The sequence below is a fragment of the Empidonax traillii genome, unplaced genomic scaffold (genome assembly GCF_003031625.1).
Source record: "Empidonax traillii isolate 1590-97213 ecotype Southwest subspecies unplaced genomic scaffold, ASM303162v1 scaffold209:size809316, whole genome shotgun sequence".
Classification (NCBI taxonomy): domain Eukaryota; kingdom Metazoa; phylum Chordata; class Aves; order Passeriformes; family Tyrannidae; genus Empidonax; species Empidonax traillii.
The window spans coordinates 728,167-740,890 of record NW_020955402.1 but is presented as its reverse complement, the minus strand read 5'-3'; the positions used below and the strand labels follow the sequence as shown (position 1 = coordinate 740,890).

General features: G+C 48.7%; 1 protein-coding gene across 6 annotated transcripts in view; it reads left to right on the top strand.

The window, feature by feature from the left end:
- The window catches only part of RAF1 (Raf-1 proto-oncogene, serine/threonine kinase), a 61,485-nt gene that overhangs the window by 23,174 nt on the left and 25,587 nt on the right, over window positions 1–12,724 (top strand). For 2 of the 6 annotated variants that reach the window (XM_027887416.1, XM_027887414.1), the window contains exons 1-2: window positions 2,257–2,315; window positions 11,610–11,670. The exons of 1 other annotated variant lie outside the window; for it this stretch is intronic. Coding sequence is in view for 2 of the 5 variants with exons in the window: in XM_027887412.1 (XP_027743213.1) it covers window positions 1,661–1,744 (84 nt within the window). In the remaining 3 variants the exon portion in view is untranslated. Of the gene's footprint in view, window positions 1–1,660; window positions 1,745–2,256; window positions 2,322–11,609; window positions 11,671–12,724 lie in introns of those variants that run through there. 3 more of the 6 variants (XM_027887412.1, XM_027887410.1, XM_027887415.1) reach the window with 2 other exon arrangements.

Here is a 12,724-nt window from a genome sequence, read left to right as displayed (position 1 = left end):
GATACTGCTGGAGAACCCCAGTAATGCCAGCTCAGTGGGCTGGGAATTTAGGAATATTGCACGGAGCAAACTGAACCACCACAAACGAGGAAAGGTTTAACTTTCCCAGCTCCTTCTCAGCAGCCAGAATTCCTGCTCTGCCCTGAGCTGCTCACTGGGATCATCCCTCTCCTTTCCAGCTGTGAGCATCCCGGGGTCTGGGCAGCTGGGATGGCTCTGCCTGCCTGAGATACCCCCTGCAGGAAAGGGAAAGAATTCCCATTGCTCAAGATAATGGTTACTGTCCCTAAGTCAGCCTGGCCCAGACCCCAGGGTTCCCATTTCCCTTCAGATCTCTCCTCAAGCTGCTTTTTGTGCAGGCAGAAAACACCTCGGAGGGTGCAAATGTAAGACAGGATGGTGTGCCCGGGCAAATGGAAGTGCAAACCTGGCCATTCACACATCAGCCATCCCAGCACAAACACAAACCAGGGCAGCCTCAGGAAGAACGCTGAGAATTTTCAGTTTATTTTGGAAAGTCTGTTCAAGTTTTGCTTCCCTTCCACATGAGTGCTGCCATGTTCCAGTTTCTTTGATCGCTTTCCTTGTTTGCTTTTCTTCTCATTTCTTGTAATTATTGTATTTCTTTGCATGTGCCACATTGTTTGACCCTCTGAAATTTGGCTTGCTCTCCTCCAGACCTGTGTTTATTTGTTCCATGACTACAATCCTTGATCCTTCTACCCTTTTAAAAGAAGTTTAAAACCTTATGAAAAGCCTTTGTCAAAACCACCTCTTCTTCAGGTGAATGTCCCTCCCTCCTTTCCTTCTTTCTTTTTAAGCTCCTCATGGCAGGTGCTTGTATTTTATGTTACAATATTTTAAGATCCTTTTGCATGTTTTTCTAAAGTTTGTACTACTCTCTACCGTGTTACAGGGATTTGCTTAGTCCAAGGCCATGTGAATATTTCTTGTACCCAAGGCACTGTCTTGGTCTGGATTTGGTTTTCTTGGTTTTTTTTTTTTTTGGTAGGCCTGAGCCCAGGGCAATGGGGAGGAGGAAAATAGGAGAAGCAGCTCTTTTTTTTTTTTTTTTTTTTTTTTTTTAAGAGCAAGGCTGAAATCTCCATGTGGTCTGTCTTGTGAAAGAGTGCTACAAAAAGCTTAAATGTTTATTTTATCAGTATTCTCTAAACTGAAGGCTTTATACACTGGAATAAGTGGTAACTTCAGAACATAGGGGGATAGAACACTGAATCACACCTAAAGACACTTGTGTTTCAGCCTTCCAGAGCTCCTGCCTGTCACCCCCATTCCAATCTCCTGTGACTTGGCACCCACACCTCTTCCTGGAGGGCACCAGTACCTAAAGATTCTGTATGTTTTGGGTTTTTTTCCTCATGTGGTGCTTAGGAGAGGCAAACCCAGCAATGCTGGTTTTTCCCTCGCCCTTGCCATGCCTCTGTGAGGTTAATGTGACTTTAGCTGCACTCAGGTCTCGGTTTATATCAGAATAAACCTTCTGCTGTAGAGAAATCCCAAATAAGGTTGAGAGAAGTTTGCTGGAGGCTCTTTTTAGAGAAATGCTTATTTAATTACCCGTTAATGGAACTTACATGGCTGTAAATGCAAACATGCATGCTTCTTAAAACAGTTCCGGGAGAGATGCTTTCCTGTGGAGGGGCTGTCCTTGGGAGCTGTGTTTAGGGGTGATAAATCCCGCTCACCATCTGATGTGCTGTGCCGGACGTTTTCAAAGCTAAAACAAGTGAATTCGTGGAGCACTGGGAGCGAGTTCCAGCCAGCAGAGCCCTCAGGTATCCCAGCTTTTCCATGGAGCCTGTCCCGAGTTACACGGGGGTCGCTGGCCTGACAGCTGTTCCGTGTCTCCTCCAGGAAAGACCTCGCACGCTGGTGGTTTTTTTTTTGGTTTTTTTTTTTTTTTTTTTTTTTTTTTTTGTGTGTGTGTGTGTTTTCTCCTCTGCTCCGTCCCAGCAGCGTACACCCCACCCCGGCAGTGCCGCCCTCGGCAGCGCTGCCTGCTCAGAGCACCCCGTCGGGCTCCCGCCCCTCCATCCCCTCGGGATCCCGTCCCTCCATCCCCTCGGGATCCCCTCCATCCCCTCACGATCCCGTCCCTCCCTCCCCTCCCTCCGCCGCTCCCAAATGGCGGCGGGGCCGATCGAGCGCTCGGCGCTCCCCGGCGGGCCGGGGCGGGGCGGACAGGCGAGCTGCGCAGGGCGGTGCGGCGAGCGCCGAGCGGGCGGGGCGGGGATAAATGTCTGCGGGGCGCGGGGCCGCCATTTTCTGTGAGCGCCGAGCGCGGCCGGGGCCGGGCACAGGTACGGGACGGTACGGGTAGGGCCCGGGGCACAGGTACGGGACGGTATGGGTACGGGCACGGCCGGGGCACCGGCACGGGCATGGAACGGGCGGGGAGAGCCGGGCACGGCTGGGGCACCAGGCCGGCACAGGTACGGGTACGGCGGGGAGAGCCGGACACGGCCGGGCCGGTATGGGCACCGGTGGGGGGAGAGCTGGGCCGGCACAGCTACGGGCGGGGAGAGTACGGACGGGGAGCGCCGGACCGGGTGCGGGCGGGGAGCTCTGGGGCCGAGCGGGGCACAGCTCCCGCTCTCCTTCTCTCCCGGGCTCCCCTCCCGGGGGCCGCCGCTCCGCGCTCGGCCCGGGAGCGCTGAGCCGGACCGGCCTGAGGGCGGGTGGGCTCGGCCCCGACAGGCCCTGGGGAGGAGCGGCGGGGCCGGGCGGGCGCAGGGCCGAGGGGCCGGGAATGCGGGAATGCGGCCGGGCTGGCAGCGGAGCGGAGGGGCCCGGGGGAGCAGCCGCAGCCCTAGAGCCGTGACCGGACCAGGACACGAGCGGGGTCAGCTGGAGCACCTGGAGCCGTGCCTTGTGCGGGGACATGAGCATCCCGCACACCTGGAGCCGTGCCTTGTGCGGGGACATGAGCATCCCGCACACCTGGAGCCGTGCCTTGTGCGGGGACATGAGCATCCCGCACACCTGGAGCCTGTCCCGCCTGTGACAGGGAGTGCAGTGGGGTCCCTCGAAGCGGGGCTGTGTCCCGGCCAGGGGGAAGAGCAGCGGGATGAGTGTCCCGCCCCCTGGAGCCGTGCCCTGTGCGCAGGGGATGGGCAGGGGGCACCTGGAGCACCTGGAGCCGTGATCTGCCAGGGCGATGGGCAGTGGGATGAGCATCCCGCCCCCCCGAGCCGTGCCCTGCCCACAGCGGGGCCTGTGCTGGCCCGGCCTGCTCACGTCCAGCTGCAGCTTTGTCCCTCCTGCTCTTCTAGGGGGGCTCCCTGACCCTCCTGTCACTGCGATCCACAAGCTGCTGGAGCACGAATGGAAAATGCCTTGAGGTTGTATCAGCACAGCCAAAGCTTTCTGCTCAGGCATTCTCTGGTTGGAGCTGCTTGCTTGATTTTGTTTTTGTTTTTTTTTTTTTTTTTTGTGATTTAAATTCAGTTAAGAAAAGTCATTTGCAAACTGGAGGGAGATCCATTTGTGTCCTAATTTCCCCTAAACTGTTGCAGCCACGCCAGGTAGCAGTGGTATTCCTGCAGAGCCAGGGCTATCTCTGGCTTCTCTTTATCTGCAGTCTCACTGCACACAGAGATAATCTGCCTGTGTGGCTCTTTTTCCTTCTTAGCCTTTAAGTGACACCCATAAATGCAGGGAGCTCACCTGGGACAGTGAGACTCCACCCCCAGCTGCAGTGGGATTGCTGGAGCACGGTGTGTGTCCCAGGTGCAGCTGTAGGTTGTCACAGGTGAGCAATACAATGACCCGTAGTGGAGCAAAACTCAGCTTCCTCCAAAACCAAACCAGCTTAAAATATCTGAAAATGGTTTGGTACAAAAGACTTTAAAAATGTCTTTTAACGCTTCTGGAAAAGTCAGCTCCAGATACTAAAGGATCACTGCATTGTGTCCATCCAGGGTGTAATTTGAAGGGCTGTTCCTGTTCTTTAGGATATGTCTGCAGTGTTGCTGCAGAAGGAGGGATTAACATGGAGAATGGGAGAGTTAATTTCAGGCAGTTCAGTTAAATCTCTCCTGTGGTCACCCATTCAGAATGGAAGTGGCTTTAATTTGGTTTGTCTTAATGAACATTTTCTGTAGGCAAACCCTAGGGCTACAGTTTATCCTGAAAGACATATGGATCTGGATGTGTGTTCATGAAATGCATGGTTCACGTAGTAAGCAATTTAATGGTAGATTATTAAATCAGAAGTGAACCAGCATAGCTGGGTTGGAGCAGTGGTGCTTTCAGAAACCTGGAATGTGTTTTTTATATGGTTTTTTGCCATACCTAATATCTTCAGGACTGGACAACTTATTGTGCAACATTGCTGACTAACCTGCTTTGACAGAAAATCTGGAAGTAGCAGAGAAAATAGCTGTTTTTTTCCTAAAGAAGATCAAAAACTCATTTTTTTTTTAGTTGAATCCCTTTCCCATTTTTTATTCTTAACACCACCGCATTCTGTTCAAATGACGTATGAAGTCACTGCTGTCTCAGGGCCTAAACTTACTACAACTTATTAAAATAGCTCATATTTTATAAGCCACAGACATGACCCACAGAAATCATTGGTCAGCACTTCTTGGTAAGCTAAATCAGCACTAATTTCTTCTGGAACATATACTCCCCTCCTCCCCCCAGATTATTTGTGTGGCTCCTTCTTCAGTGTTGGGAAACCAGGAGCTGAGGGAGAAAGCCCGGGTTTGCCTTGTTTGCAAACATTCAGTTCAGAGCTGCTGGTTGTAAAGCTGCTGCAGGAGCTGGGAACACAGAGCTGTTGGATTCCTGTGTTCCAGTTGCTTCCCCATCTTTGCTGCTGCCTCACTTCAACACCCCCCAGAGTTTTCTCCTCCTGCCTCAGCTCTGAAGTTGCTTGTCCTGCCTCCTTGGCCTGAGGGAGGCTTTGCCTCGGGCTCCTCAGCTGGGAATGTGCTCCTGCAGCACACCAGGGGTTTGTGCTGTTATGCTCTGGCTGATGGAGGTCCGAGAGTTCTGCCATCCTTTGGCTTCCTCAGCCTGTGAGAATGTCCAGTTCTTCCTCCCTGTGCCTCCCTGCTCAGCTGGAATGAGGGGATACATCCCAGGTCACCCACATGGCTCGTGTGCGGCTGCATTTCCAAAACTGTCATACAAATTCAGCTTGAAACAAGTGCTCGGAAACGATTATTGTTGTGTATGAAACAAATTTCTGGACCAGAAGAGAAGCAGAGGTCAGCCTTCTATATCTCATAAAAACATCAAATTGCATAAGTCAGGATTATATTTACTTGGGGAAGTAATAAAAAAATCTTCGTAACAAGACTGAAGCTTGTGATTTGCCAAATTTCAAGACTGGTAATTTAAGCCTGAAGGTTTCACGTAACTTGAGTTTGTAAACACACAGGTTTACATCTATCTACACTGTACCAGTTTTGATTGATTTTGTGTAATTGCTTATGCAAAACCCTTCAGTATGTTCTGATCTGAAATACACCCACTGTGTGTCCAACGAGGTGGTGGAAACACTTGGTCAGCTCTGGGAATTAATGGAAAGAGGAGTTGATACAATGCTGGGAAATCAGGTAACTGTGACAAACTAGGAAGGTATTTTAGCAGGGAGCTCATGGCTTTTGAGACAGCAGGGAGCAGATACAATTTACTCTGTATGGGAGTCCATGCTTAGTGATGTTCTTATTTTTCCTGCAGAGAAAATCTGTTTTGGCCCCAGTTCTGTGAATAATTCTCAGAGCTGTGCTGGCCTCGCTGCGTGCGCTGGGTTTCTGTAAACAAGGGTTTTGCTTTGAAAAGCAGCTGGCGCACGTTTATTCCCTGAGTGACTGGAATATTGTGTTTGTACTAGAAATGTCATCTGTTTTACACAAAGTTGATTTTATTGCAGCAGTGTGTACTGACCTTTTACAGTTTAATAGAGTATGGTCATCTTGTGTACCGAGATGGTGCAGTGCAACAGCACAGGAGGGTAAACAAAGCGCCCTTCTGGAGGCACTTGGAAAGGAGCAAAGCGTTTTCTTGGGAGACTGCAGAGCTAGGAATGAGAGCTGACAATTAATAAGGAGAATGCTTACATAAGCAAGTATATTTTGTCGGGGTTTTCAGCGACATAGTCCATGGGGTTGAAGTGTGTATTTTGCAGTGGGTTTTGCTTGCTTACGGAGGATACCAGCCTTTCCAGAGGTAAGATTTCCCCGAGGAGAAGCTGGATTTGTGCAGTGGGTTTGTCTGCAGGTGCAGCTGATCCTGCCCTGCCTCTCTGCTGTGCACGCTGTAAATGCATCCCCAGTGCAGAAAGGAGCAGAGTGCAGGAAATCAGAGCTCAGTCCTTCCCCTTCAGGCAGAGCAGTTGTAGAGAGCCGTGCAGTGCTCTGTGCCTGTGGCGGTGGGTGTTTCTCTGAGCTCTGTGTGTCTGCAGCTCCCTGCCGGAGTCCCTTTCCCGCTGGGGGGACTCCTTTGGTGCCGGCTCCGGGCTGTGGCTCTGCAGGTGCCGCGGTGACCTCAGGGCTGTTCCCCCTCACCGATGCATTGTTAGTGCTGCATTTGGGACCAGCAGCTGCCGAGAGGGCGGTGATTGCTGGGGCATTCCGATGCAGACACGTAGTATCGGGGCAGAGCAGTGCAGCCTCGGTGTATTTTTAGTTCCCAGGCAGAGGGAGGTTGCCTCACTGACTGCAGCTGGGTGTGGCGTGGGTTAACCAGATTAATCAAGGCTGGCTCAGGGCCCCTATTAGAGTTTGCTGTTCCATACAGCAGAACAAGCTGGAGTTTTGAAAGGGGGGGTTTTAGGAACCCCGAGCTGAGGGATCAGCAGGAGGGAGGTGCAGGGTAGTGCACAGCTAGAAGAAAGTTGTCTCTAACACCTTCAAATAATGGGAAAGCATTTAAGGTATGGGCTCCTTCCAGCCCAGGATATTCTATGATTCTATAGGTTGAAAAACTTTTAACATGACTAATGCTCCCTTTTCTGCCATGTCTTTTATTTTGCCAGTCATTGCTTCCAGTGTATGTCCCTGGCAGCTCTGCCAGGAACTGGTGCTAGTTTTTGGATATTCCACTGTCTTGTTCTGTTCTCAGTCATTTCAGAGGGTTTGCTCAAAGTCTGGCCATCCTTTCAGTATTTTCCAGTGGTCTTTTCAGTCTGTTAGTACACCACAAAAGGCACTGCTCTCTCTTCACTCGCCACCTGTGGGACAGATGAGTAAATTATTCCTTTTGATTTATTCTGATTTTCTTTGTGTAGAATAAGATACGTGTGGGATTTCACAGGAGAGTGTTCTGGTGAGACTGAAGGAGCATAGTGAGACAGGTGAAGGTGCAGGTACTCCCTTCGGTTTGCATGGAATTGTGACACAAATGTAGGAGTACAGAGGGATAATCCTGCACAGTAATACAGCAAATGTAGGGAGGACCATTCGATTGGAAGCTTCAGTGGTGGAAATGTTACTGGGAAGAAAAAACACTAGTTAATCATATTTTAATTAAAAAAAAAAATCCTGATTTATTGTTACCCAAAAAATGCCAGTTACATTATTCCCAAATGATTTTCATAGAAAGTACCATAGCTAAAAGGTTTCTTGTAGAAGAAAAAGATGGATTTTTATTCCACTTTATGTGGAGATGAGAGAGCCTGTAATCATCACCTCTCCAGCTTTCAGTTCAAAAGGTGTATTTTGATACATAGCAATTTGGTGGTTTTTCAGCTTTGGTGTAGAAAGTGTGCTAAACTTTTATGAAAATTGATCCTATATGGTACATAGGATGTGACCTCAGCTTCACATTCTAAAGAAACCTTATTTTTTTGATTCCTGAAGTTCAGAATTTATCTAGCAGTAGTTAATTCCAAGGTTACTGTTGGGTTAATATTTTCCTTATTTTGATAATTTCTGATAGAATTTGAATTCCTTTAGATCTAATCTACTGCATAACCCCATTAAAATATTTTTAATTTATTAATTTATTTATTAGTAAAATATTCTTGTACCTTTCTGTTGTAATTTAATGGATTTTTTTTTTTTTGCAAAGCCTGTATTGTAAAATTCATGCATTAAATATGGCCAAAGTGTCTCAACTCTCCTACTTTTGAATTTGCATGAGATCTGTCTATAGTTCTTCACAGAGACAAACAGTACAGGGGCCTTTCTGTGCAAATAGAAACATCTCTTGATTATTCCAGCACTTTCAGGTTTAAGGGCAGTTAAATATGTGGATGATAATTCTGTTTTCCTTAGATGAGGGAGAAAAGTGTCAGAGCAGAGTGCAAGCAGAGTGGGGCCCTGCTCTTGTCTAGCTCTGCCCTCGCTGTCTCCATGTGCAGGGGCTTTGCAGAGCTGTGGCCATCACTCATCTGCAGGAGGAGCAGGCACAGAGCTGGGAGGGTCCTCATTGACAGGGAACAGAGTCAGGCTGTGGGCAGGGGTGTGTGGGAGCAGCAGTGCTTGGGATCCCTGCTCTGGAACAATCCCTGTCAGTGGGACACCGGCTGTGGGCAGGGGTGTGTGGGGATCCCTGCTCTGGAACAATCCCTGTCAGTGGGACTCAGGCTGTGGGCAGGGATGTGTGGGGATCCCTGCTCTGGAACAATCCCTGTCAGTGGGACACCGGCTGTGGGTAGGGATGTGTGGGGATCCCTGCTCTGGAACAATCCCTGTCAGTGGGACTCAGGCTGTGTGGGCAGGGATGTGTGGGAGCAGCAGTGCTCTATGGTGGGATCCCTGCTCTGGAACAATCCCTGTCAGTGGGACTCAGGCTGTGGGCAGGGGTGTGTGGGAGCAGCAGTGCTCTATGGTGGGATCCCTGCTCTGGAACAATCCCTGTCAGTGGGACTCAGGCAGTGGGCAGGGGTGTGTGGGAGCAGCAGTGCTCTCCGCTGGGATCCCTGCTCTGAGTTCCTGGTGGGATAGCTGCTGTTGTTATGTGGGTGTAGAGAACCCTGCGGAGCTGAGCTGTGGTCACTCAGGGGTTGGGGGTCAGGCAGAGCAGGTTCCTTGGCGGTGTTTGGAGTCCCTGGAGCAGCTGGCAGTGGTTGCAGCCGGCAGAGGCAGCAGAGGTTCGAGGCTGCAGCTTTGTGCTGATGCTGGCCCGAGAATGAAGCGTGTCAGAGCCCTCAGCCCCGTGTGCTGGTGCTGCAGAGCTGCTGAGCAGAGCAGGCAGTCACTGCTGCAGCGGTGCCCCTGGCAGGGATGGGTTCGGCTCACAGGGCACCTCCTCCTCACAGGTGTCCCAGCCCTGTGCAGTGACTGGGACTTGGGCACTGGCAATCAAGAGGTTACAAAAAGGGAGCCAGCTGATGTTGCAATCTAAGCGCTGGCCCTGCAGTGGAAAGACTGTCCTTTGGCATGTTCACTAGTGCTATTTTTACCTATTCCAGTAAGATCTGCCCTTGTGATGTTGAATTACAGGACGGTACCTGCAGTAATTTTGTTTTACAGAAGTGCTGTATGCTCTGAAGAAAATTTTCAATAAATTACTGGGCAGGTTGAGACTATAATTGTCTTACATTGAAAATATTTTTTCTTCTGTCACCATAAATAATACTGCCCTGTGACTGCAGGAGATTCTGTCACTTTTGTGTGCATATTTTACGTCTGGCAGAGGGATTTTTTTTAAATTTTATGTTCCTATGTATATTGATTGTTCTCAGTTTCTCATGTGGAGACTCTAAATAGCCAATGTGGCTTTTAAAAGTGTAGCCCAGGAATAAGTGTAGTAGGAGTTTTTTGTCACAACTTCTAAAAGGCCTGGCTGATTTTGATACATTTTTAAGTTGATGGTTCCTTCACCCAGTCGGAAGTCACTGTGTTATTTTCTGGGAATAGCCTTCCAGCACTGCCAGTGACAAAGGGGTGCATTTACCAAAGTGTTTGCAGTGAAAGCTGCAGGAAAGTGCCCTGAGAGTGTGACACTGGGCTCAGCTGGGGAGGTGTCCCATGCAGATGTCAGATGTATTGGGTACAGTGTTGTTCAGGTGTGTTTGCTCAGACCAGCAGCATCTGGTTCAAAAGTGACTTGGCAACCCTGGAGCACAAACCCCGGGCTTTTGTTGTGCCTGGTGTGCTCCTCGTTACTCAGGTGTGTGTTTGGAGCAGTTCTGCAGAAGGCAGGGTGTGACACAGTGGGATCAGGGCTAACCTGGGTGAATTCAGCACTCCCCTCCCAGCACACCTGCTGCCCTCGCTCCTTCTGCTGCTGCCCAGTGCAGCTCAGGTGGAAATGCTGCAAACAGGCCAGCTCCCTCCAGACCACACTCAGCTCTGCTCCCTTGGCTTTGCCGCTGTCTTTGCTGAACAATTGTCTGTCTCGGTTTGGCTCTCACATCTGCAGTAACAGCTGGTGTTTTTGACAGCTCCTTCACTTAGACCCTCCTCGTTGCCAGCTCTGTTAACAGGTGTCCTCACTGATTTTTGTGTCCTGTGTCTCATCTGTCAAGGATGATGTGATTTGTCCTCCCTCACCACTGTTGCTTTGGTTGCAGGTAAAAACACTGTACCTGCTGCTTCCTTGACCTATCACACTTGTTTTATGCTGTGCCCTCTCTTCTTGATTTGTGTATGAGATTCTGTTTTCTTGTGGCTGATTTTACAGTAAAAAATGTTTTGACTTCTCATTCTGTAAACTCTGTACCCTTCCCCATCAGGTTTTTATCCTCTTTTTCACACACCATTATCTGTCACACTGACTGGATTCAGTGGCTTCTCTTGTATTCAGTTACAACTGAAGAGCTCACAGTTCCTTCCTCCCTTCTCTGCAGTCTCCCTGGTTTTCTTTGGCCCCGATGGAAATCATCCTCACACCATTTTGTGTGTCACATTCCAGAATGCTGCAGAGAGGTGCACAAGGTGGGAAGCAGGACAAATGCCCAGTTCAGACTGGAGGTAGTTTTTGGTGTTTAAATGGCCAGGTGGCTCAAGGTGAAGGTCCCAAAGCATTGTTCTGCTTTCTTGTTAGCCTTTGGGAGTTTGCTGTGAGGGGAAGATCGTGCAGCTTGGTTTTATTCTTTTGATTTTTCCCCACCTGCTCTGTGCAGAAGGGAGGATATTTGTAACCAAAGTGAGCTACAGTATAAGCTGTCCTGTTGATGTTTTTGTTACCTTGTGCTCTCTTTTATTTCATACAAAGGCAGATGTGACAGAGGTGGCACTGCTCTCACTGGAGTGCTTACGTGCCCCAGAGAGCCTGCAGAGGCTCAGCTGCTTTCTGCTCTTGGTTGGTTTGCATCCAAGAGGTGTCCGCGTTTGTGAGTCAGCAGAGTTTGTGTGAGTGAGGAACTGCTGGGGGAGAAGACAGTTTTCAACTCCATCTTTACTGTGGTTACTTTTGAGCTGTAAAGGATCTTTGCAGTGCTCTGGAATGGGAATGATGTTCTGTTGGACTGGGTGGCCTCTGCTTGTCCTGCAGTCTGGCCGTGGTGTCTGATTGAAATGGGGGATAAATGCTGAGAGGGTGGAAGGCCCTGACAACTCTGACATCAGGAGAATGATCATTTAACTGTGGTTGATGTAATTCACAAAGGGCCTTCTTTGTTATTAATTTGATCTGTAGTGCATAAGTTTGTGAAGATAGTAAATCTCTTCTGTTTTTGTGTTACCTTCCACAGATGATGTGCTTCATCCTTTTGTCATAGGACTTCACTCACTTAAAGGAAAACTAAAGGTATAAATAACTTTCTCTTGTTGTCTTTCCCTTCCTCCTTATCTTGCCCCATTATTTATTCTGAGGTGCCTGGACCTTTCCTGGGGGCAGGGAAACTCAGCCAAGCTCTGTGTGTGTATTCCTGCACTGCTGCTAAAATTTGCTTTTTTGGTTTTTTGTTTTTTAAATACCACAACATGGCTATGGAACCTACAGTTGTTTCAGTGTTTGCTTTATCACAAGTGTATATTTAACCTCAGCTCTCACTTTAGTCAGTCTCCAGGGCTATTTACTTTGCAGGGGAAAAGCCCTTGGTTTAGAACTTTAGATCTTGATGTTTGCCTGTCTTCTCCAAACAGCATTTGCCTTTGCACACAACTGCAGCTCTGGTGGGAATAACCCAGACCTAATGTAAATTGTGTCTGTGACGCTATCTTAGAACTCTATCTGCGAGACAAAAAGGCTGTTCTGGCACTTTGTTAAATAAATAAAAGCCCACCCAAAGCAGAACTGGAGTTTCATGGATGTATTTAGTAAGATAATGTAAGATGGAGGTAAAATGGAGCAGAGTATCTTTTTGAAGACTCTCAAGACATAGTAATTTAGTAAATATTTGATATAGTCCAATTAGGTTTGCTGGTATACAGTCTTTAATTTTTAGACACATTCCGTTTTTATTTGCCATTTTATGCAGGTTTCTTTGCAAATACAAGTGGATAGAAACCAATAAAATAAAGTTGTCAGAGCTGTCCAGGCAGTTTGTAGCTAAAATACTCGAGTAGTACCATGTTAGATTTAGTTCTTACTGCAGAAAGATGTGTTCACCTATTCCCAGGTGCACTTTATTTTAAAATGTAAGGGAAAACCGTTTATTTGATCTTCTCAGGAAGATATCTCAAGGCCTTTTCAAACTTTTCTTGATGATCTTGCCCCTCTGCCCTGTTCTCCTCTCATCCATTGTTCCCATGGCCAGGCTCTTGGAATCCCAGCACTGACCTCCATGTGGCACTGCTGGTTCTGGCCCAGAGCCCACATTGAATAAACTGAATTTATGAGCTCAGAGCTGCCTTGCCCC